The following is a 27,107-nucleotide window of genomic DNA, read 5'->3' as shown; positions in this document are numbered from 1 at the left end:
TAAAGCCAGGTTTTTTCTGAGTAGCCATGATTGAAGAAACAGTTTCTGGATAAATGCAACAAAGTAGTCCACAAAGAAATGGAGAGACCTAGAAAAAACCATTATGCGTTCACGGCGTGGAAAAAATTGAACTGATGCCAGCACGCCGACAAGGTTGTTTTATGGCTCCGATGACGTCATACGGAGTTGCAATCGGAGTCATGCTATTGTGGCATCCTCGTAGACGCGGGAGAGCTAAGGACAAGGTTTCAGTGGAATGCTGGCGCAGGGGTAATTCAAAAGGTGAGGAATCCACAGGCAGATGTATCCATCAGACGATTCCTTTACTAGATGACTTGACACTTGAGGAATGATTTGAAGCAGTAATTTGGCTTTTTTCCCAGATGTGTTTTTGAAATGCGGGGGAGACTGATTCATTAGTTCTGTCCTGAAGAAGGTGGTTATTATCAATAGTTTCAATGGCACATGTTGATGTATCCATATGCAGAATCTGCCATAATCTCTTAGGTGACTTCCAACCAGGTATTAGATGAAACTGTAGCAACAAAGCAGGTAATCTGAAAATAGTGGACAATGCCCATTCCTTTTTTTTTGTTGAATTTTATATAGCACGAACTAGACCAGGAGGCATCAGAGCACTTTACATGAGCACCAGTTATGTTACAGACGGACACACTAATTTATGTTAGACACAGGGAGACTATGTATTTTGCCCAGAATCACAGAATGTTGAGCGTCCCTGCAGAACCTCAAACCCTGTTCCCTGGCTCCAAGGTCGACCGCCCTGACTCATGCATACTTAACATGGATGCATCCATGGATTTTGATACGTAGAAGAGCTATGAAGAGCATACAGGAAACACTAAAACACTGCTTGGGTTATAGATGGGATAGTATGTTTCTGGTTCATCTCCTCTCTTCTCAGTCTTGAGAGGGGGTTACCAAATTTTACTTGTTATGATTGGCTAAGTTCCCTCCTCCAGGATCTGCACAGCTTTATCCTAGCTTTAGTATGACCCTCAAGCCACACTTATCAGCAATTCAGATATGTATTCCCATCTCTATGCTGATGACACGTATCAGCACTTAAAAGATTTCTTCCCTGTAAACATTTTTCTTCTAACTCAGACTACTTTATATTAAGAGTTGACACAACATCTGAAACTCAACCCTGTTAAAATGGAACAATTTTTCTTAGTACCTCAAAGCTGCGAAATCGTTGATGCACTCCATGATTCCTTGATTAAGTCGTTTTCCTCACAGCAAACAAACTTCAGAACAATTAACCAGAAATGCTCAATTTGGGATACAATTTTATATCCCTGAAACAGACTTCAAACTGTCTTAGTCACTGCAGTACTTTCTAAGCTGGACAATGGAAATTCTCATCTAACAACAAAAATGTATCTTGCACCTCTGAAGGCAGCCATCCATACGGTGGCTCTGCTTGTTACAGACCCATTAGTCCCCTTCTCATCATGTTACAATGTTTTTGCATCTATACCATGTATAAACGTTTGGATATCTTCCTCAAAACCTTAATTGTCTTTCTACATTAATCTTCTTTTGGTAATCTGTACTGAAGCGCAGATTGACATGTGTGACAGTTCTGCTACTATAGGAAAAAATGTATTTTAATCAGCTCTATATTTAGCCATACCCACCTTTGATCTGGTTCACTCGGTTTTCACCTGTGCTCTCTCCAACTTATGATTTCTGGAAGTTTTGCTTGTTGTTTTTTGTAACATTCTTCTCTGAATCAAATTTCAACACCGTTTGGGATATAGTCATGCAATATAAAATGGCAACAATAAATTAAAAAAACAGTTCATCTTTTTCAACAACAACATGTTACACTGAAGTGATAATGAATACAACAGTTACACAGGAAAACCTTTGACAAAATAGCTTGGTTTGCTACACCCACAACATCAGAATTACTGTGTAAATCAGCTTCCACCTGCATCATGAAAGGATCTGTAGGTAAACTTCACTGAAAAAGTGACATGTTGTATGATAGTAGATTGCTCTTAATTTGAGGATTTCTTTTTCCTGTTTCCTTTACATTCTTTGCCCCTTTTGTACTGGGCTGAGCAGAAGATCTTGGACTGAGCATAATAACAAGTGACCGTAATTAAAAGTAAAAACAGTATACCATCTAGTCATTAATGTAAACTTTTAGTTTAAAAACAAGTATTGCCGTATAATTTTTTACTACAGTTTTATTTCATAACCAGGGATTCTGTTTATTAAAAGATAATAAGATCAACCATTTATCATTCATGTTTTCATTTCAGAAAGAGCTATTCTAATAAAAGGTATGGCATAAAATGGGAGCACAAATGTTCATATTTTTATAGCTAACAATTTACTATTGAATGTTCAACAAACAATGTTTCTCAAATCAGAAAGGGGAACTGATTTAGTATGTAATGGCGCAACAACTGTAGATGTGGTGAATATTTTCCAACTCCAATTCAGTAGATCACACATACATGAAATAGGCATTTATAACTGGAAGGTTTAAAAACAACCTTTTAAAGTCTTATCTGTTAAATAGAACCATTGAAATCAGTTTAGAGAGTGTGGCCTATATTCTGGCCATGACTTGAAGCATACCAAAACAGTCATTCAGTACCCAAACATTGTTTTCAATGAAATGGTTGATAAAGAAGTCCTTCCTCCACTCCCTCATAAGCCATCCTATTTCATATGAGGTATCCGGGACAAACCCAGTTATTTCAATTCCAGACATATCTAATTTGCCACATTTTACATATGCCTTCCAGTTCTTTACATTTAGAATGATGTAACCCATTGGACTGCATTTTCTGAGGTTGACACAAATCTTACAATCAGCTTGGCAAAAAAAATATATAAATGACAATGTTACATTTTGTTTTTAAAAACTGACTTTTGCCTTTGTTTCACAAAACTGGAAAAACATAATTAAAAAATATATATTGCATGTTTCACAAAATTGTAATCATTTGTTTCCATTCTAACCTTTCTGTCATGCTGGATATACGTTTTTAGATATCTTAAAAGGAATAAGCCAACTGTAAGTAATACTTGTTATTAGTGTTGCCCCCTCCAAAAAAGTAATCTCAAGGACTACCAGCTTCAGGTAAATGATCATGCTTGCGGTATCTATATTCACCTGCAATTTATATGTGTTCTTGATACCTTTCTATCCCTCACTTAACACGTAACAAAAGAGTTTTGTATGAGAAGAGAGGTTTAGGGCATGGGTTCGGACACTGAAGGTAGTATGAAACATGAAGTTTCAGGTATGGGGAATTCACTGCAGCGGTCTCAAATGGGATGCATTTTTAAAAGCAATGGCAGTTAAGCAGCGCACAGGACACAGGTTCAAGGAAACTGGTATATGGGCAATCAATTTGCTTTTCTTGCACGTCTGTTTAAACCTATTAACAGGCCACTGTCTGGTTGTTCCATCAAATTGCATTGTGGAAACCCCAAACCACAAGTAGTGATATAGCAAATTATATTAACCATGAATGGGAACTACACAGGGGAGGAATAATGCCAAGAAGAGTATAATGGGATAAACTAGATAAAGCCTTGTGTTAAATGACAAGGAAATGAACAGATATGCTAGATATGCTGCCAAGCTCAACATCCTTTGAGTTCTGGACTCTCTTCTAAACGGTTTGCAACATATACCTAAAGAGTGCATGCTCTACTTGCTGATATATAGAAATGTAAAAAGTGGTCAGCAGTAATGATAAATTTGCACTATTTGCAAAACGTTTCCATTGATGAAAAAACTCCAAAGGGTTGTCAACCCATGCCGATATCAGAAACCATCTTCGGATTTTGTGTTAAACCCCAAACAATAGCCCATATTAAAGTGGTCTATTCCCACGATCTAATATTTTCCCTGTTTACCCACCTCACTGGAAATACGCTGGCTACAGATGAGAAGACATGCCAAGTATCTATTGGGCCACAAAACTGAGAGGAACTAGATTGTCCCTGCAGCCACCAAAGATAGGCCATTTTCTTGGGGAAAGTGTCACTTTATATTGGGTCCAAAAATCCATAAAGTAGTATTGTTCCTCGACTAAATATCAAGTCCCTTTCAGGGATTGAAACCTTTTCAGTACAAGATCTATGTGCCCATAATGGAACTCATTTCAGAAGTGTGATCTGTTTCTGTACAATTGGAGGACAAGTCTGAATAATAAAATGCCTGGAAAATACAAAGCCAGCAAGGGGATATAACCCTTAATGTGAACTACATTACAGTTGTGTTTCTAGTACCGTAGACCAAAACACTCTCATGCAAGGTCCACAAATAAATTGCCCACTGATATTACGACCAGACAAAAATCTGAACATATCTAAGCCATAGCAACAAGAATCAATCTGACCACACAACACATGGCAGTTCTTTAGTCAGGCTAAAGATAAAACTCATGGCATTATTAATAAAAACGTGTTTTAGATGTACATTACTAAGGATAGGGCCTTGAACGTGTTCCTATTTTATTTTGGAAAACACATTGACATCTTAGAACAATCATTAATTTAACTGTTAGGAAATAATGAAGATGGCAAAGCTACCAGTAGTGGGAGAAGGCACACGTTTGTACAATAGGTATGCCTGAACTGTTAAAGTACTACTTTATATTTATATTTCATCAAAAAATAGTATGAGAGAAGTTACCAGCAGAAACATGCCACAATGAATACTCCTCAGGGTATTTTTGCTGTCTTAAAATTGAGAATGCAGATAAGAAAATATTTTACATTGTAATACTTTTCAAATCAATAAATATATTTTTACGCAGGCGAGTCTGAATGAGTCAAATTTACCCGGGCCCATTCCTCAATATTTTCTGAAAAAATACCTGTAGTTGCAAATTTGTGTAAGAGAATCTGTTAATACAGTCATGATAACGTTTTAAAACAACAGAAATGTAAAATGTTTCACCACAAGAAACTATAACATTTCCATTGTTCTCAAGTTTGACATAGGCACATACACATCTCACCACATACATCTGGCACACTTTTTGTATTATGCAGTGTTCTGCAGCTTAACGGGCGGATAATTATTCTAACCAAAATCCAAGACAAGCAATTGTTACTGTCTCGTACACAGTTAGTAGGAAAAAACAATTCCGATTTAAAATGATGTTGTTTCTTTGCCACATTCACCATCAAACACTCAACATGTAATAGATGGAAGCTGTTTAGTACATCAGTCCTTTCACATCATCTTTTCCTGAAAACCTCTGTTGGTGTCTTCTCAGCATTCAAGACATGGTCCCATGGAAATTTTGGAGGTCAATCAAAAATGTCCAGTGAATTAATTTTTTAAAAAGTTCTGAGGAGGGGACGATGAAGACTTGCATAAGGATGTTACAACTAAGCCGCTGCTTAAATCCAGACTCCTGCCTTCTTTTTCCTATGAAAAAGCAGAAAAAAGATAAAAGGTAGCACTATCACTTCTTAATTTCCATCTGCATTTATGTTGGTCATTATTTCATTAGTACAATTCATCTATTACAATCATTGTTCCCTGAAAGGCGCGGCATACACGTGCACCTATACTACCCCAGGCGCACAGTGTCTCGTTTGAAGTGCGCACACACTTCACGCTAGAGACGATTTCACTCCGCTGCCTTTTAGATGTGAGCGGCGTGAAAAACGGTAACTTGCTTGTTGCGGGGGAGTAGTGGCAGCAATCTCGGGAAATCATGGCTTACCCAACACTACTTGCGATGGCACTATTCAAACTTAGAAATGGGCGTCATAACAGTGTCAATATCAAATGATGACAGTCATGAAGCACCTCCCAGGTTAGAGGGCCACTTCTGTCAGGATGCCGCACAGCAAAGTGACAACGCTCCTAAATGCTCCTCGGGTACGAACTGGGGCCTAATTGACCCCAAATGGCATTTGGCCTCAAACATGAGGATCGTGATTTGTAGCGCTGAAATGTGCTTTCTGCACTCTCTGATTTCAAGATGAAGGTAAGAACAGTGTTAGCAAGACTCAGGGTTTTCCTGCCTGAGGCTGCAACATTTCTATCTTTGGTGATTTTGCTCCCCTTTCAGCATAGTGTGGAAAGGCTGTTTTTTGTGGGGTTAAATTGCCCATACCCGACCAGTGGTCATTAGGGTAGTTTATATGGCGTGGAGAAGTGTGGCTCAATGGTTAGAGCGGCAGACCCTGATGCAGAGGTCTAGCCCGGGACCAGGTTTCAATTACCTGCCTCAGCGGGTCTTGGGCTAAAAAAAAAAAATTCCAAGGACCTGACAATTCTCGCCTCGGTGCCTATTCCAATCATGGAGCCCCACTCTGCAACTCTGGGCAATAGCTTGCTTAATATCTCCACAACGGCCCCCACAACGCTAAGGATGCCTGCCCTCCACCTTGGGGTGCCAAGGAGTGGACGCCTCACATGGAAAGCCAGGATGGGTTCCACAGCGGAATTCGTACACGCGCCTTGAGACCCTTGCGGGTGGTAGTGCGCTATACAAGTATCAATTTTTTTTTATATGAACACCGGGAGGTGCATTTCTTTTCGGCTCTGGTAAATTAAGCGACTTTCCCAGAATCACAGGATCTTGAGTTGAGGGCCGTTCCTCAGTACCAGACTCAGCAGGTGTAGCCGCACTGAAATTTTGGTGAACGCACCAGGACTTTCAACAGATGCTGAATTAGGGTCAAGACTGGCAACACCAACCTCTCTGTCATTTCTCCCTATGAACTACAGACAGCTTTGCACTAGAGCTGGGGAAACCCCATTGCCTAAGTGTTTTTCCGGCAAATCCGCAACGTTTTCTAAAATTGACACATTTCATTAAGATGCAACATTCAAAACCATATCCCAATTTTATGAAATCGTTACCAAAGATTTGCAACAGTAGTAAACAAACAGTGCAGCAGTTTTGAAAGCACCCACTGCAGAGTTCCTTGTATATCCAGTAGTTTTCAGGCAACAATAAAAGCGTCAAGATAATTGATGGTGAAAAATGGAATTAGATAAGAGTTTTGTGTAGTGCCAGTTTTTACTCATCTAAGGTAGCGCTGAAGGTTAATATGCCTGCTCCAAAGGATGTGTACCATGCAGATCACAGAATGTGCATAGCTTAGTGGGTTAATGCTTTTGTCACAAAGACCCTTTTGTTAGTGTGCAGTTCATAAATTACAATCATAATCTAGCACTGTGAGCTATGAAGTGGCATCAAAGAGCTGCATGCAAACTACATGATACAGGTTAGAACGTTATGTTTGTTTCGAGTCTTTCATTATCCTAATGTTGCTAAAAGGATATGAGTAGAAATAAATTCTTGTTAGTAAAGCAAACCCTTAAGACTGTGTTCCATTCTGAATCCTGAGTTTTTTATTCTCCAGAACAAGCACTTTTAAAAAATGCCTACCAGTATGAATGACATGAATCCTTCACTTGTGGTCTCCTTTGTCTAATGTAACATTTTCTATACAGTATTTACACTCGTATGATTCATTGTCTCTGTATTTGTATGTGATGTAAAGTACTCCGACACCTTACACTGGTATGAGAGGCCCTATAAAACAAATTAAATACATGTGAGAGTGGGGCTATGGAGATATATGGGGCACAGATGAAGAGTAATAGTAAGAGAATCATTGGAATGCCTTCACAAAGATTGTTGAATCATGGTGCAGTCTGAGGTCATGATTTACTATGCTCTAAAAGCTAATACAATTGAATACATATTGCAAAATATGCTGTAGAATGTGCCACTTTTACCCAAATTTTCTTTGGGGGGAGAACCCGTCTCCCCCAAACACAGGCTCCTTAGCGGCACTCTCTATGTACCATACGGGGCTGGTCTCACAAAATTTGCCAGGGCTGCTTTGGGTTCCTAGTTGAGCCCTGTATAGGATGGGTCTTATAATAGTACAACCGCTGGAGTCCTGTGCTTTTCTAAACCCGGAGTGTACTTGCCTGTGTAGCCAATTTATGTTATGGCGTATGTATCTATAACGCAAACCTAGCTTAAGACCCCTCACATGTTGCTGTATATGTAGAAATACGCCTTATTTTTCAATTTTTTTAAAGCAAACATTTGGAGTGGTGTTTGCATTGAAATTTGTCGCTACACTCTCATGCATGGTCGGGTTCTTGGCGCACATAGCCATGGCTGCAGCGCACAGACACCTTACACAAGAGGGAACATTGATTAAATTACAAAAACTGACGCTAAATATTCAGCATTGCCTTGAGTGCCCACATACAATATACCCACCACTGTTTGAAGCAGGTTTTAAGTAGCCTTTAGGAATAGGGGGGCCTGCACTGTTGAAAAACTTCAACGATACAACGAAACATGTTGCTCAGTCTGTCAACAAACACCCTTTTGTGAAAGCATTAAATGAAAAGGTGAAATGTTAGTTGAACACTTAGCGGTTAAACAGCAAGGTCAAATAAATATTTTTTATTGTTGACAGTTTCTAGCACAATCATTCAGTTAGACACAAATGAGTGATTGAATGGAGATTGAAAGGGGAGCCAATGGGAATGGAGAAGTTAGTCGACACCTAAAGAGTTTGATGTAGGTGGAGAAGCAACAGTGCTTAATTTGGGCCGGTGAAGGGCACTAGCACTTATTTTTAGGACCTGACATTTATCTGCATTACACATTTACCGAGAGCTATAAAGGAAAAAATTAAAAAAGAGTAAAGGAAGAGAAAGAAATAAACACCATCACAAAGGGAGAAAGCAGGGACATGCAGAAGTGAGATAAAGCGCTACCACCTGAGACAAAGCTGTGTTCTACGCTCGCCAGGCTGGTAAACAGTATTCTTTTAATCCTAATGTTCTGTGCACTTTGTTTTTAACCTTTGAGGAATTGTTTTCTTTAATTTCCATTGTGAGTGCACTGGGCACCTTGCTTTCGGCGCTTGCTCTGTAGGCACGCCTTTTGGGGCTGAAACTGGGAGTTCAATCAGGACACCGCCATCTTGGGTAGTTAGCATTGTAGCTTTTCTCTGAGGCTATAAATGACCACGCTGACGTGACCGTGCATCGGGCGTGCCGATGGCGCTCCGAAGGCAAGCCCATCTACGCCCGTCCGCGCTCGAGCCGGGCTCAGGGCCCGTCCCCCTGGTCCAAGTGTAACTGACCGTCAAATCTACTCCAGAGAGCAGCTTCGGGGCTGGGACCCGGAGGGCAGAAGGGCTTGTTGTCCAAGGCTTACTCCCTATGCTTTTTTGGAGGTACGGGCCAAACGCTGCCCTAAATGTGCCTCAGTTCTGCTGTGTTCTGTGGTAAATTCTGGCATTTCCTATGGCACTACATCTTGTACCAGTCCCATACAAGTAAGTCAGACGCCCCTTAAATGTCTTTTGCTCAACGCCAGGTCCCTTATCAAGCACAGTGTGGAATGTGCAATGTTCATGGAAGACCATGACATTAAATTAGCATTTACTACTGAATCTTTCATGGGTGATTTTCATTTTTATCTCTAGACAACGTGAAACTTCAGCAGATTTTTAGTGGAGGTGACCTCAGGCAGTTAGTGTTAGATCCCACTCACTCTGCTGGCCATATATTGGATGGCATTTTCTCTAACAACCCTAATCTTGTCTACACTAATGTAGAACAACTTATTTGGACTGATCACTCGGCGCTGCTATTTGAGCTCAAACAAGTTACGCACAGTCTCCATAAACCGTCAATCAAGGCAGCTTTAACGATAAGGGCTTGGAAGAATATTGATAATGCTGCTCTTGACTATATTCTAAAAGGATAAGTTACTTACCTGTAATCCTAGTTCTCTACCAGGGGTATACTCATCAAAGTCATAAGCAGTGAATTATCCCCGCCCATGTGCGGTATCCCGGAGCTTATAGGAATATATATATATATATATATATATATTATCATTAAATGAGTTGCACTTAATTGGTCCGTGTCCGAGGTTTCTACGGTTATATATATATATATATATATATATATATATATATATATATATATATATATATATATATATATATATATATATAACGTATATATATATATAACCGTATATATACGGTTATATATATATATATATATATAGAAACCTCGGACACGGACCAATTAAGTGCAACTCATTTAATGATACAGAGTATGCCGCATGATGTTTCGGCTCCTCGGAGCCTTGCTCACATGACAACGCCACATATCCTGTTACTCATTTTTAAAGTGCCAGTGCTCTGTCATCATCAACACGTGATTAATTTAAATGATAAACAGTGAAGAAAGATTCATGTAGTTCTAAGGGCTCACCAGTTACTCGACAAAGTTGTGGACTGAGAGACATTGAAACACATAAGCGTATAATATCAAACAAGAAAATATTAAGTTAAATACATCAATTTAGTTAATCAAACAAGTTTTTCAATAACAGTTAAATACCACAAAACTCATAAAAAAATCCATTAGGTTCCACAACTACATGTCTACAGCTTAAAAAGAATGTCGAGGTCACTCGAGGGACATTAATTCTGCATTTTAAAACCATATATGCCGCCATAAGTTAGTCTAAAAGCCAGATGATATAGTTAAGAACAAGTCAGGGCTGTTGTCTATTCATGTTCAAAATAATGCTAATAGTGCAAAAACACAATGTAAACATTTAGAGTTATAAAGTGCAAAGGCCTGAGAAACATGTGCAAAATACGCTATATAAACATTACTCCCATGTAAACAAATGTAAGCTCCCCGACATGTCTATCCTTTTAGAGCTAATATAGTGAAACTACGGCTAAGACTACACTATAGTAACAACAATGATGTGATGGCTAGCACAGAGGTTGCCTCCCTATTTTCAATTTGGTGACCCTAACAACTTTCATGAGCTAATCTGATCAAGTCTGTGATAGGTGACCTGCCCTCTACAAGAATCATGTAATTTTTATCACATTATTTGTGAAGTTTTTGAGTGCTCGTGATGATTAAAAACCTATGTATATTCATTCTGTCTACTAATGCTGAATGGAAACGGTGTCAACAGCATATGTACAGGACCTCAGTGACATTAAGGTATATTCACTGCTTAATCTCTCGTATAATCTGTATATACACAAAATTAAGTCACAAAGGGGACTTATACATTGGAGCAGCACTGGTTGGAGAATCAAAATCCATTCTTTATTTAACACCCCAAATTCATACCCCAGCCGGAGCATGAATACAAGGTGGTCCCTTGCGTTAGGAGTAAAGACCATAATAGATCTTTCAAAAAGTCATATTCACCAAACCTCAGGGCTGCCAGCCGGCTTTCCCTGTGTTCAATGAGCAGACAGTAGTCCACAGTTAAAATAGGGGAAAGGAATAATGCTGTAATCATATACTCAAGGCAGGCAGGTATATAGATCTTCCGTGGTGTTCAGGCCTCCTGGTGCTTTGGTGTCAAGCTGTATATATAACGAGTTTCCAGCTTGCGGAGTTTACTCTCTCTATCATCCCCTCCCCGACTAGCCTTAACAGAATCAATAACATAAAATGTTAGGCTGCTGTTGTTACTTTGATGGACTTCTCGGAAATGCCGTGCCACTGGATAAGTATTATCCTGGTTTGTAATGGCACGTAAATGTTGAAGTATGCGCTTATGTACTGGGAGCTTTGTGCTCCCTACATACTTCAACTGGCATGGACACTCCAAAATATAAATAGCAAATTCTGTTTTGCACGTCAACACCTGGGTGATGGAATGTTCCTGTTTACTGAAGCTGTCAGTAAATGACTTCCTGTTCACTCCATGCAGGCAAGATTTGCAGGTTTTACACATGTAAAAAACGTTATTTTCCTGCAACCAGGTTGTCCTTTCCAGGACCTCAGGCTGGTATTGACTAGCTGATCTCTTAATGACGGGGCCCTGATGAATGTTAAAGATGCCCTCTTTGGTAGCAAGGGCCCAATTATGGGGTCACAAGTAAGAATGGGCCAGTTCTTATTTATGATGTTAATATGGCCTTATGCTGCCTGCTATAGTGTCCTGATTCGCATTGGTAGCTGCGGTAGTAGTTTCTTCCGCATTCTCACTACCAATACAGTAGTTTGCTAATAGTTCCTGTCTGCTCCTTTGCATGGATTTAATTTGTGCACTTTCAATGAGATGTTCCGAGTAACCGCTCTGTAAAAATCTTTCCTTGCTGGCTTGTTGTGCCATCCTTAGGTCTATATCGTTGCTGCAGACCCTCCGCATGCGCAGCATCTCCCCATAGGGGATGCTGGCTATGAGGTGGGTCGGATGTGCACTTCCAGCATGCAGGATGCTGTTACCTGCTGTGTTTTTGCGAAAGATTCTGGTCTCAAGTGTACCATTCCTGACAAAGACCTCAGTGTCTAGGAAGGTTACAGTTTCTTGACTGAGTGTGGCCGTGAATCTAAGGTTGAGGTTATTCACATTTATTTAATTAATAAACCCCATTGCCTGTTGCTCACCCCCCCTCCACACAAAAAATAAATGGTCAATGAACCGATACCACTTGACCACATGAGTCCTGAATGTCTCCTGGTGTTCCACTTTGAGGACCAGCTCCTCCCAAGCTCCCATGTGTAAACATGCAAAGCTTGGGGAGAAGCTGGCCCCCATCGCAACACCCTGCAACTGCCGGTATAAGAGGTTATTGAACATAAAAATATTGTTCACCAAGCAAAATTCCAACATTCGTAACAGCATCTTATTATGTTCATTAAACAAATGTGAGTTCCTGGATAAATCCTGTCCAACTGCCTCCAACCCATCCTTGTGCATAATACTCGTGTAGAGGGCAGTGACATCAAGTGCCACTAGCCAATCCCCTTCCATCAGTTTAATATGTTGTATTTTCTGCACAAAGTCACCTTTGTCCTGTATGTACGATTCCAAAGTCCGTACATATCCTTGTAAGTAATAATCAATGTACATGGAAGCTTGTTCCAACAGACCACCCCTGGCCCAGATGATGGGTCTACCAGGGGGGTTGTTGACATCCTTGTGGACTTTTGGAATTAAGTACAAACACAGCATTACAGGGTTGTCATTTTTCAGGTATTTGAACTCGGCTTCAGATTGAAGTTTTGCCGTTTTCCATTTGACCAATTTCTTATGGAAGTCAATTTTTGTCGTATTTAATGTTGCAGTGTCCGTCCGTTCGTAGCATTGGCGGTCATTCAATTGTAAGTATGCTTCCTTGTCATACTGCTGCCTGGTCATGAGGACCACATTCCCTTCTTTGTCACTCCCCCGGATAATGATGTTTTTATCCTTGGAGAGCTGTGCAATAAGTGCTCGATATTCCTGCGTTTGTTTGTCCGTTTTCTTATTTGTTTGCATGCAGGTATTCCTTTGCAGTACCTTTCAACTGTTTGACTGTGTTTTCGTGAAAAATGTCAATGGCGTCACGGGGCATAACCGGGGTAAACGTAGACTGGGGTTTGAATGGCGAAAGGGTAGATATGCGATTTCCCAATTTATCCATTTCACCAAGGGGCAGTTTTTTAGAGACCCGTTCTTCGTATCCCACCCCATCTGTGTTCCACAACTCTGTTATTTCTTCTGGAACAGGGGTCCCCGGTATGTCAACCAAGACCTCAAGTTGTTCTGGCATATTTTTATTCATTTATTTCAACATGAAGAATTTGCGCAGTTTTAATTTGCGGACAGCTTTGTAAATATCACACCTGGTGGCTGGGTAATTGAAATTTCAGGCGGGTGCATAGGAGAGGCCAAGACCTAAAATCGGTTCCTCCTCACTAGAGAGTTTAAGTGATGTCAAGTTTATTACTATTCGATTCAAAGGCCCCGTCATGGTTTCTGATTTGCCGACCACTGACCACTGCCCCTCTTCAGTTTTTGGTAGCTGCCGCCTTTTCCTCGCCCTGAGCCTCTGCCTGCGTTTGTAGTTTGACCTTTGCCGGTGTAATCTTGCTTCGTTCTTGGCCTCAATGACTGTAGCCTTTCCTGACATAAAAAACGAATTTCTTGTCCTGGAGATGGTATAACTTGAGCACTGGCAGCCGCATTCCTGCAACGGTCCGTTTCCGATTCACTCTCTACATCCGAACTGAATGCTGAGGCAGACGAGTCACTTTGTTGCTTTTGTTTCGCATTGCCTCTTGATTTTGCAGCTGGTTTGGGGGCAGGTCGCCGCATTGCGTCATATTTCCTGGAAAACATAAATATTTGGCCCAACTCGTAGTCTATACGGTCCCTTTGGAACTTGAATGTCTTGCGTTCCATTATTTTCGCCTCTTCTTTATTCAGACGTGTTTTCATATCTTTTGTCAATCTTGCTCTTTCCTCCAGTTCCCCCATAGATTCAATTTGTTCATATAAAGCAGCAATTTCACCCAGAAGCACCGCCCTATCAATATCAGCATATTTTTATCAAAACAAGCACTTGCCGGCGGGAAGCTTCTAAGTTAATTTCAGCCCACTCCTTCATTAAATCAGGGATTGGGTCTTCATATGTGGGTGCTGTAAGAATCCGGAGGCCAAGGGGTATTCGATTAACGTCAATGTAACGCTGTAGGGATTTCGACTCCCACCATTTTGCCTGCTCACGTCTGGATTTCTTCTCCAGTTCTTTGAAAATGTCCCTTAGTGTGTTGTTGCCACTGCTCACTCCCTCATTAGACCGCCCCCGGATGTTATCGGAGATCGGTGAGTCGTCGGAAAACATAGTCAATGCTGCTGCTTCCTGGTTTCGGACGTTGTCAGCCGACATCTCTGCACTATTCATTATTTACGGGTGTCAATCAACTAAACCTAAATACTCTGTTAAGGTTTATGACACCGTGTGCGTGATACTCCTCCACCCTTCAATTCCGCTTACTTGATTCTCCCGTCGATTTCAGAGGCTTCAGTGTTGCTTATCCAGCCAGCCGTCGACCCGCGTACTCTCCGTAGGGCTTCCAATGCTGAGCGGTTACAGGGGGTCACTCGCCAATCTCCTTCCGGAGCATGTAAAATCCAGGCATGCCCAGATGTAGTTCCAGTACTGGCGTTGTCCGTTTCGATGAGGAGGGTCCCGTGTTATGGCCAAACCAGAACCACAAGGCCATATATATCACCGTTTTCCGCGTTCCGCTGACAGCCTCTCGCCTACTCGCAGCGCTGCATAGAAACCTCGGACACGGACCAATTAAGTGCAACTCATTTAATGATACAAAGTATGCCGCAAGACTTTTCGGCTCCTCTGAGCCTTGCTCACATGACAACGCCACATATCCTGTTACTCATTTTTAAAGTGCCAGTGCTCTGTTTCATCATCAACACGTGATTAATCTAAATGATAAACAGTGAAGAAAGATTCATGTAGTTCCAAGGGCTCACCAGTTACTCGAAAAAGTTGTGGACTGAGAGACATTGAAACACATAAGCGTATAATATCAAACGATGAAATATTCAGTTAAATACATCAATTTAGTTAATCAAACAAGTTTTTCAATATATATATATATATATATATATACACACACACACATACTTATATATATACAGGTGCATGTCTTGAAACTAAAGTTTATACATACACCCAAATATGTATGAAAACCTACATATATGTAACTATGCAGCCCCATAAAAGAATCCAAACTAAAAAAGGGACAAACAGCCAGAAACAACTCAGCAATACTAACAATACTTGTATGGTAATAAGTCGCTTAAGACAACTTGTAATAGATACCATACACCCAAATGGCTTCATACAAGAATCTTTTATTTCCCAGAACAAGGAAAAAACACAAGTAATTGCAGGCAGTTTGGCCCATAAGCTGCAAAGGAATTACTGTCCAAAGACAGAAAAGACAACTGGCACCTCGCCTTTAAGATTTACAAGAACCTAGGCACTTTTCCTTTAAGAATCTCAGAGAGCCCTATGCTCCCAGCATGCACCACAGGTGGCAGTTAGGTCAGTTCTTTTTGTAAAGGCGTATAAAAACCACGTAAAACCTGTACTAACATTGCTAGACCGGGGGGGCGGGCGGGGTGCTTATGACTTCGATGAGTATACCCCTGGAAGAGAACTAGGATTACAGGTAAGTAACTTATCCTTCTCTTCCAGGGGATACTCATCAATAGACATAAGCAGTGAATAGAATAGCAAGCCCATACCCCACACTTCGCGGAATAGCAATGTAGCACTAGCAATAATATTAATCTTGAAACAGTAGGTACCAACAATTAACCAAACAGATTTCTCAGAGATGCCTGACCGACTTGAGCATCTGCCTGAGCATCTGAATCTAAGCAGTAATGGCGAGAAAAGGTATGAACAGAACGCCATGTAGCTGCCTTGCAAATCTCTGCTATGGGAATGTTCTTGAGGAGAGCCGTAGTTGAAGCTTTTCCTCTGGTTGAAGGCGCTTTAGGCCTCCCTTGAAGAGCTTTATTAGCTAACTGATAGGCCAAGGAAATACAGGAGACTATCCATCTTGAGATGGACCGCTTAGAAGCTGCTAATCCAGTATTGATGGGACCATAATTGACAAATAACCGGTCCGTCCTTCCTTCTAATATCTTTAGTTTTGTCCAAATAAACCTTCAACACCCTCTTAAGATCTAAGGAATGTAAGGCGATTTCAGGGGGAGTAGAAGGATTGGGAAAGAAAGTTGGTAAAGTGATTCCCTGATTGATGAGGAACTATGACACCACCTTTGGCAGAAAACTAGGATGAGTTCTAAGAACCACCCTATTTGCATGAAATACCGTGTAGGGTTCCTTACAGCACAGAGCTTACAATTCGCTTACTCTACGAGCAGACGTAATTGCGACCAAGAAGGCCACTTTCCAAGATAAGTGCTGCAAAGAAGATTTGTGTATTGGTTCAAAAGGTGATCCCATTAGCTTGGTTAGGACCACATGGAGCTCCCATGGAGGAGAAGGAGCTCGAACTGGTGGATACACCTTTTTTAATCCTTCCAAAAAATCCTTCACCACTGGCATCTTAACCCTTTCGATGCTCATGACGAGCTCAGCTCGTCATGATGCACAGTTGAGCTGTGCTGATGACGAGCTGAGCTCGTCATGACACCAGCAAAATGGCAATTTCCAGCACAGGGGGGGGAAAACGCCTAGCAGCCAAGGTGTTAAAGAAAGAACCCTGTATAGGTGATTTTCTGTACGCTGTGATGGCTGCTAAGTGTACCTTAATGGAGGAAAATTGCAGCCCTGACTTAGCCAGATATAATAGATATGGTAGAATGACCTGTTCCTGTCCTGTAACTGGGTCATGCCCGTTATTCAAACACCAGATGTAGAACTGCTTCCATTTGAAAGCGTAGGAAGCTCTAGTAGAAGGTCTCTTAGCTTCCTTGAGGATGTTCATACAGTCATCTGGTAAGTCTAAGTGCCCATATTGCAAGACTTCAGGAGCCATGCTGTCAGCCGGAGCGAAGGAAGGCTGGGATGGAACACTCTGCCTTGGCTCTTGGACAACAGGTATGGACGGCAAGGCAACCTCTGGTGTGGAACTTCGGAGAGTTGGAGCAGGTCTGGGTACCACCACTGACGCGGCCACTCTGGAGGTATCAGTATCATCCTGGAGTTGGTCTTGTAAAATTTGGTGATCACCACTGGAATGAGAGGCAGTGGTGGAAAGGCATAGAACAAGTTCTGTGACCAGCTTATCAGCAGCGCATTCCCGCTTGAACCTGGTTAGTGAAACCTGGATGCGTAGACGGGGCATTTGGCGTTTGTTGCGTCTGCGAACAAGTCTATGTCCGGAAAGCCCAAACGTTGAAAAATGCTTTGAGCAACGTCGTTGTTGAACACTCAGTCATGCGCTTCTACTAACTATCTGCTGAGAAAGTCCGCCTGGACATTTAGGACAGCCGGCACGTGGACTGCCTTGATGGTTAGACGTCTTGCCAGTAACCACTTCCAAATTGCTTGTGAATTCTGTACCGGGTGCCTCCTTGCTTGTTCAGATAAAACATTGTTGTGGTGTTGTCTGTCTGAATCAAGAGGGAGTTGGATCTCAGAGACGGAAAGAAGGATTTGAGAGGTAGCTGGACTGCCCTCAGTTCCAGGAAGTTGATATGATAACCCTTCTCTGTGTCCGACCACCGACCTTACACCTGGAGGTGATCCATATGGGCACCCCAGCCCTGCAGTGAGGCATCTGTCACAATAGTTTGCGTTGGAGTCTCTTGGTGAAAGGGAACACCCTGCAGCAGATTTGATCTCTTTGTCCACCACCTGATGGAGTCCTTGGCCGACTGGGGAAGGGTAATCCGATCCTCCCACTTCCCTGATGCCTGTGCCCACTGGTCCTCCGGAGTGAGGTTCCGTGACGATTTGAACCCGTGTTTTCAACATTGTCGTAAATACATAATTTTGGTATCAGCAAACCGCAAATGATCCATTTAGCATTTCCTGGTGTTTTCGCTATGCTACGAGCAAGAGTACTCCTGTTACAAACACATTTCCAATCTACCCATGGCATCCATCTTAGATCATGGCAGCCATTTTTTGTTTCTTGCCCTCACATACGCAATGACCTCTGATTACTTCATTTCGATTAAGGACACGTAGGCCTAGCCGGCGATTCACCTCTCTAGTGACACGTGCACCTTAGAACAGAACATGCTGTAGCTGCATGACTCGACAAAGGCTGCCTCCTCTGCCCGAGGCCAGCCTTGCTATACTGGTTCTCGTGTTCGTTGGCCTGATCATGATTAGGCGGCCGAAGCCGGTAGCCTTGCCCATTTACGACCCACAAACATCTCTTATCCTGCTTTTCTATCTTCTGCACCTGGCTCTGCTCCTTTCCTTCTGGGCCTTTATTAGGGGGAGGTAACGAAATTTACGATGAGGCGGTCCGGCTCTTGAATGAAATGTTGACATGGAATTGTGATGGAATAGTGGGAACCCCTCTTCGTAATGTTTGACATCAAATATTATCGACGATTCCTGTGCAACCCTTCTTGTACAAATGGAACAGGCTCCTAGACACTGCCCGTGTGTAGTTTCTGTGACTTCTGTATCCCTGCAGTAATAAACCTTTGGTCTTTGACGCCACCATCGAGAAGCCCGTGTTTCTGTTTATTTGTGCACCGAGACAGGTAGAACTCCGGGGTCTTCGGGTGTTATCCCTGACACCTCTGGACGGAACCAAAAAGTCCAGAACTCCAATTGGCGCCCAACGTGGGGCGACGTCATTCGGTACCGGTCCAAAAGCCTGAAGAGTTCGAGAAGCTTCGTGTGAAGATTCCTGAGGGAGGCGCCCCACTTCATCGATCCCGGCATATCGCAAAAGTGGCCCGACGTTCTCTTCCACGAGGGTTCCCGTTCAGGACGGCTGCAGTGGTCCGTTGCCTTGACCGTCGCCCTGTCTTGGACCCGAGGTGCAGTCCTTAGTACGGCGAGACGTGACGGGTTTCTCCTTGGTGACGTCTTCAGTGCCTCAGTTAAGTATTTAGTGGTTGCTAGTTGGTTACTTCGTAAGGGTTGTTAAAAATCCTTTTAGTTCTTGGTTTGGTTTGGTTTCGTAAGATTATCACTGGTTGTTCTGGTAACGATAATCCATTGGTTTAGTTTGGTATCGATACATTGGTTCGTTTTTGGTAGGCCTAAGTTCTTGGTTCGAGTGCACATTCTTGTTTTTGTTTGTTTGTTCTGTGTTCCGGATTACAAAATGGTAAGTCGGAAAAATTGTATGTTGTCGTGTTTTGGTTGCAACAGTGATTCCCGGTTGGAGGACTCCTGTTTGGTTCCTCCGATTGGAACTCCTCTATATGATCTTTATTGTAAGCATGGTGTGGGTCCTATATCTTATAATGAGGTATGGGTCCGATATACTGAAAAAGACGGTGTCCTTAGTTGGCCACTGCATGGTAGTTTTGAACCTGAAGTCCTTGACAATTTAGAAGTGAAATTGTTTAAAAAGAAAGCCCGGACGGCAATGTTTGATTCTTTCCGTTACTGGCGAAAAGAATCTAAACAGAGAGAAATTAAAAGGTTGAAGAAAGAACAGAAAGAGCAAGAGTTGACTTTAGAACAGGCGGCTAAACAGCTGCAAGTCAACGAGTCTGAGAAGGCAATAGAGATAGCTATTAGAGAGCGTAATTTAGCGATAGACAAGTGCTACCCTGCCTTGCCATCGAGTACAACTAAGATAGTAGAGGACCCCGAAAATGATCCTCTGTTGTCTTACTTGTTACGTTCACCCCCACCGTATGCACAGGGTACTACGACTCCGCCTGTACCGAATGTTCAATTGCCGGTTGCTGGACAACCTGGTATTCCTGCTCCTGCCCCTCAGAATCAAGCTCCTGTACTTCCTGTGGTTAATGTGAATGTTCCTTCAGCACCCCCTCTTCCTGGGTTGCCGACTTCTTTGCCTATACCTGTATCGCTTACACCTACTGTTTCACAAGCTACCTTACCTGATACTCCTACTGTCCCTGTGCTATCTGTTCCAACTGCTACTGTGTTCTCTACATCTGGTAGTATTATGACTCCACTTTCTGTTCGTCGAAGAATCACCGATTCTGTCTCTAACATTCTGTCTCCCTTCTATAAAACTTTAATTAAGACTCGTACTTCTGACTCTGTACAGAGACGTAGTCAGCTCCCAAGTACTGAGGAACGGGGAATATTAGATTCCACGGCTCTCAGATGGATTTCGAAGAGTAGAAGATACAGTACTAGAGATGTATTAGATACATTTATGCAGTGGAATGAACCAACACAACGATATGTGTTCGACGAGATGTGCTCTCTTTTACGAGAGGAGTTAGAAGAAGATGACTCTGACTCGAGTTTAGAAGAATTGATTAAGGTCCAGAAAGAGTTTGCTGCAGGTATGATAGTAGGTCAAAATATAAAAGAAGCGATGGAACTAATTTTAAGTTATAGGAATGATCCATCACTCCGTTCACCAAGGGACTTAGAAAAGAGTAGTACGAAGCAGAATCGCCAATATCCAATGAGAGAGGTTCCACCAATTTGGCGGGACGCTGTACAAGCTGATGCTGTTAATGGTATTGCAGCCGCTCCGGCGCAATTCCAGAGAGTGTGGATACACATTCCGTGGAAGCGAGCTGAAGTGTTAGCAGTGAAACAGGCCTTGCCAGATTCGCGTAAGAATCCTGCCGGATACTATAAGGAGTTAGCACAGACAGTTGAGGCTTGTGTAATGAATCTAGCGGACATTGACATGTTATTTGGGAATGTAGTTCCGCAACCAATCTGGGCTAAAATTCGTAAAGAGAATCATCCAGTTGCTCTAGGTGGTGATTGGGCAGCTATCATTGCAGCAGATGGTCAGCAAATAGGTGGTTCTAAACCCGAACCTCTAATTGCTAATCTTCCAGGTAGGATAATTGACTTAATGAAGACTCTGATGCCAGCATTGCGCGTTAACTGGGACAAGTTGTCCGCATGCAGGCAGAAGAAAGACGAAAGTGTCTCCGACTTTTTCACAAGGTTCGAAGAGACTTTTGTAGACCACAGTGGTCAGGATATGAGCACAGAAGGAGGACAGAGATTGTTTGTCGATAAATTTGTACACAATCTGCTACCAGAGCTCTGCAATAAATTGAAAGATTCCGAGAGTGCGTGGGCTGTCTCAACAACTGCGCAAATACTTGCAACTGCACAGTATTATGAAAATAGGGATAAGGAGGAGAAAGAGAAATCAGATAAGAAAACGAAAGATTTAAAGACTAAAGTTCTTCTGCAACAGGCATATCCGCCTCGCATGAATCAGACCAATACACAGCAAGGGTCATATCAGAGGACAGATTATGGTTCTCAGAGACCGCAATACCAGTGGAATCAATGTGCGTATTGTAAGAAAGAGGGTCATTATAAGAATGAGTGTCCAGTCTTAGCGCAGAATAACGCTGCAGCAGCTCAGAGAGGTCGTGGTGGTTTTGTGCAAAACTCTAGAGGTCGAGGACGAGGTGCTATGCCTCCACAAAAGCCATTCACGCTCTATGTTCACGAGAGAGAAGGTTGCGCGTTGAGTGTTCTGACACAGAGATTTGGTGATAAACAACGCCCTTGTGCGTACTTTTCATCAACATTAGATCCGGTAGCTAGAGCGTTGCCTAGTTGTTTGAGAGCCACAGCGGCAGCTGCGGCTTCCATTCGACAATCTGCTGGTTTGGTGATGAATAACATGCTAGTGGTCTTGGTTCCTCATGCTGTGGATACACTCATGAACAGAACCAAGACGCAACACCTTACCAGTGCTAGATTATCTGGCTACGAGCTGACACTGCTAGCGAGTCATATTCAGATCAAAAGATGCAATGTATTGAATCCAGCAACATTGTTGCCGGCTAATCAAGAGTCGAGTGATTCCGAACCCCATGATTGCTGTTTCAGAACCGAGGAGGAGACAAAAGGACGAATTGATTTAAAAGACACTCCATTGTCAGATCCAGATGGCACGTTGTATGTTGATGGGTCATGCTTTAAATTGGAGAATGGTGATGTGACTGCTGCTTATGCGGTAACGACTCTGAGTATGATTGTGGAGACTGCAAGAGTGAGTCAGAATTCTGCCCAAGCTGCAGAATTAATCGCTCTAACGAGAGCGTGTGTTTTAGCAAAGGGAAAGAGAGTGAATGTGTTCACAGATAGTCAGTACGCATTTGGCGTGGCCCATAATTTTGGCCGTTTGTGGAAAGAAAGAGGTTTCATTACATCCCATGGGACTAAGATTCAACATGGTCAGTTAGTTAACGACTTGTTGGAATCTCTAACCTTGCCGACTGAAGTTGCGATTGTGAAATGCAGTGCGCATAAAGCAATCACGGATGATGTTGGTCGTGGGAATGCTTTTGCTGATGAGACCGCTAAACAGACAGCTAGAAATATGATGAGTAGAATGTATGTTGCTATGTCCGCAAGATGGATTTCTGAGTCTGGAATGTGCGAAGACATAGTGGAAAGTGTGAAAGAGATTCAGAAAGAGGCGACTGAGGAGGAAAAGCGTGCATGGAAAGAGAGTACGGGTAAATTGGACTCGAGTGGGTGTTGGATTGATTTGTCGGAACAACAGCGTTGGATGTTGCCTGACGCGTATGTGCTTGCAGTGGTGACAATGGCACATGGAGTAGCGCATATTAGTTCTAAAGGAATCTGTAAGATGTTGGCTTCAGTCTGGAAGAATGATGGGATTAGTAAATGTGCAGAGAGAGTGGTGAAAAATTGTATGGTATGCCTGATGCATAATCCTGGCAAGGGAGTCCCTACGCCTGCTGGTCACTTCGCTCCTCCCTCTTGCCCCTTTGAAGTGATTCAGTTAGACTTCATTCACATGGATCGTTGCAACAACCTAAAATACGTCCTGGTGGTAGTTTGTGCTTTCTCCAGATGGATCGAAGCATATCCACTGAAGGACAACACTGCCCTATCAACTGCCAAAATTCTTCTCAAGGAATATTTCCCTAGGTTTGGAATGCCACGGATTGTATGGTCAGATAACGGAAGTGAGTTTATAGGGAAAGTTATGCAGAGTGTGTGTGCCGGTTTAGGGATCAAGCAAAAATTTCACAGTGCAAACCATCCCCAGTCTGCTGGTTTAGTTGAGGGTTACAATGGCACCCTCAAACTGAAACTTGCTAAAATACAGGCATCCACGGGTTTGTCCTGGCCAGACGCACTACCCTTGGCTTTGTTATCCACGAGAGCGACTGTACATTCTAGAGTAGGGCTTAGTCCTTATGAAATTGTCTTTGGTCGTCCCGCTAACATTTGGGGAGTGCCAAGGCCGAAAGAATTCTGTTCTCTGGAATATCCAATGTTGATTGATTACCTTTACGACTTGACTGCTAAATTGAGTCTTATTCACCAACAGGTTTTCGATGCATTGCCAAAGCCACCGGAGAGTCCAGGTCATCAGCTGAAACCAGGTGACCACGTGGTGGTGCGCAACTTTGCGAGGACGAAGAACCTTCAACCCAGATTTGTCGGCCCCTATCAAGTGCTGCTGGCAACGAGAACTGCTATTCGTGTGGCCGGCCGCAAACACTGGATACATACGACGCACGTCAAACGTGTGCCCCTGCCACTTCCTTATGACAACTGGGTTAAGAAGGGAATTGGTGCCTCTGAGTTCGAGCGAACACCCAAGTTTATCCCTTTCAGCGATGCCGAACTGATAACTGACACATCGAACTCTGACTCTCCTCCTGAAACTACTTCTTTGACTCCTGAACACTTGCCCTCTGCATCAGAAGAAACTTTGCCATCTGCGAACTTGAACATTGCAACCTCTGCTGATAACACACTGTTTCCTGATCAAACAGCTCCTGCAAAACTGAGATACAATTTACGATCTCGCAATATGGACAAATAAAGCAGGAAACTGCCTATTTTACACATTTGAAATTTTAACATTTTGCCTTCAGCCAGGAAGTTTGCTATTGTTTTTAAAATTGCCTTGCCGTCTGGGTAGCCGTAGGGTCGTGGCTGTGTGCCTAGTTGAATCTGCGGGGGTCAGACACAAGGTCGATCTTTCTGTTAGTTCTGGGAACTCCCAGGGCTGATAGAGGCATTTTCATCTACGTACACATCATCAGTGGTCGCGAGCAGATTGTAGAAGATGGAGCTTCCTGCGCTGCAACGAGAAAATGTGATTTATGTTCGCAGAAACAGACTTTATAGAATTCTTCATAGCAAATGTTTTCTGATGCAATGTGCTATTACATTTTTAATTGTCTTGATAACGTTGGTGGGTGGAATCGTTTTTGGTGTAAATTTAATTTTTATGCCAGTAACTACAGTACCTCCCCTTGATCCTGCTACTTCTACTGTTTCTTCTATGCACTCTTTTCACTCATTCCCTGAACATGAGCAAGCTCGACGCTCAGAATTTATTAATAACACTTTCGTACAGCTCTTGCACCAACACCAACTGGTAGTCAACACTACAGACTGCTGGGTGTGTGGCTTGATACCTCACACTATGGATAAAGGCATTCCCTACCTGGTTTTGCCTTTTAGTTATAATGGATCATTTCAAGCCCTTCAGACCATTTTTGCCTATGCCCTTGAAACCTATCCTCCGCGTCCACCACGTTCCACTAAATATAACTCTGCCAACAAAGCTTTAGTCCAGGGAATTATTGACATGATCAAGGACGTCAATAATACTCCATCTTACCCTAGAGACGAATTGCGAGTATATTTGAGTTGGAACTCTACAGAGTATCGCCTTAGTTTGGGAGAAAGCAAGCGTAAAAGCTCCACTCCAATCTGGGTCGTACCTCACCGAGGTCAGGTCTGTTTGCAAGGAAATGGGAGAAATCCGAGAGCTCAGCTAGGGAGGAGTGAGTGCGTTGAGACTTACGTGTTTCCGTCTAACTCTTCCCCTGCCTTCCTTACTGCTAGGGGTACCTACTTCATCTGTCAAGACAGAGCGTATACATGGTTGCCTGCTGACTTTTCAGGTTCATGTTATATTGCTCGATTGTTGCCTCCAACGTACACTGCTTCTTCAGACTATCACAAGACCAGAGTAGCAAGAGGTGTTTTCAGCAAGGAAGACACCGCTGGTCAGGAAGCTGGAGACTTCTTCAAAGGTTTCCTTCCGTTCTGGGGGCCTATGGCCAATAGTAGAAACATACGTCAGCTAACACGGGTAGTTGAATCTACTATTACCGAAACTGCTGGTGCCCTTAGCAACTTGACAGCTGAGCTTCAGGCGGATAGACTCATGACGTTACAGAACCGTATGGTTCTAGACGTAATACTTGCAGATCGAGGTGGGGTATGCAGAATGATCCAATCGAGCTGCTGTGTCTTTATTCCCAATAACGCTCCAACAGTCTATGAGGCGATCTCTAAGCTACACAAGATTTCCGACTCTATACATGTAGACAAAGGAAACTGGTCCTTCATGGAGTGGTTGTGGACTCTGATATCAGCGTGGGGATGGAAGGTTCTGATGGTCATTGGTGTCATCTTAGTATTCCTATTCTCATGCTGCCTGATTATCCAGTGTGGTCCCGCTTTGTGTAGTCTCTGTGCTGCAACCTGTTTCAGAAAACCACCTGCGTTTGGAGAAAAGGCGCGAGAAAGGATGATGATACAACAGCATGTCACTGACCTGATGAGCATAGAGTTAGACTCTGACATAGACTGAGTAATTGCCTATGTAAGGGCAAAAGGAGGGTCTGAGGTTCCGTGACGATTTGAACCCGTGTTTTCAACATTGTCGTAAATACATAATTTTGGTATCAGCGAACCGCAAATGATCCATTTAGCATTTCCTGGTGTTTTCGCTATGCTACGAGCAAGAGTACTCCTGTTACAAACACATTTCCAATCTACCCATGGCATCCATCTTAGATCATGGCAGCCATTTTTTGTTTCTTGCCCTCACATACGCAATGACCTCTGATTACTTCATTTCGATTAAGGACACATAGGCTTAGCCGGCGATTCACCTCTCTAGTGACACGTGCACCTTAGAACAGAACATGCTGTAGCTGCATGACTCGACAAAGGCTGCCTCCTCTGCCCGAGGCCAGCCTTGCTATACTGGTTCTCGTGTTCGTTGGCCTGATCATGATTAGGCGAACGAAGCCGGTAGCCTTGCCCATTTACGACCCACAAACATCTCTTATCCTGCTTTTCTATCTTCTGCACCTGGCTCTGCTCCTTTCCTTCTGGGCCTTTATTAGGGGGAGGTAACGAAATTTACGATGAGGCGGTCCGGCTCTTGAATGAAATGTTAACATGGAATTGTGATGGAATAGTGGGAACCCCTCTTCGTAATGTTTGACATCAAATATTATCGACGATTCCTGTGCAACGCCAAATATTTATTGTCTAGGACACAAAGGTTTGGGAATGTACTAGCATTGTGAAGAATTCGCCTGAAGGCTAATATTTTGTATATAAGGAGCAACCCTTCTTGTACAAATGGAACAGGCTCCTAGACACTGCCCGTGTGTAGTTTCTGTGACTTCTGTATCCCTGCAGTAATAAACCTTTGGTCTTTGACGCCACCATCGAGAAGCCCGTGTTTCTGTTTATTTGTGCACCGAGACAGGTAGAACTCCGGGGTCTTCGGGTGTTATCCCTGACACCTCTGGACGGAACCAAAAAGTCCAGAACTCCAGGAGCCTGCTGAACAGGACGCATGTGCA

At 42.8% G+C, this 27,107-nt stretch overlaps 1 protein-coding gene across 1 annotated transcript in view; it reads right to left on the bottom strand.

The window, feature by feature from the left end:
* Window positions 1-2,204: 2,204 nt before the first annotated feature.
* The window catches only part of ARL2BP (ARF like GTPase 2 binding protein), a 332,718-nt gene continuing 307,815 nt past the window's right edge, over window positions 2,205-27,107 (bottom strand). Inside the window, exon 7 of the mRNA XM_086947737.1 lies at window positions 2,205-5,437. Within this exon, the coding sequence (XP_086803863.1) occupies window positions 5,339-5,437 (99 nt within the window). The 3' untranslated portion in view covers window positions 2,205-5,338. The remainder of the gene's footprint in view (window positions 5,438-27,107) is intronic.

This window comes from Lissotriton vulgaris, chromosome 12 (genome assembly GCF_964263255.1).
Source record: "Lissotriton vulgaris chromosome 12, aLisVul1.2, whole genome shotgun sequence".
Lineage (NCBI taxonomy): Eukaryota > Metazoa > Chordata > Amphibia > Caudata > Salamandridae > Lissotriton > Lissotriton vulgaris.
The sequence above is the reverse complement of the archived record's forward strand: the minus strand, read 5'-3'. Positions and strand labels throughout refer to the sequence as shown.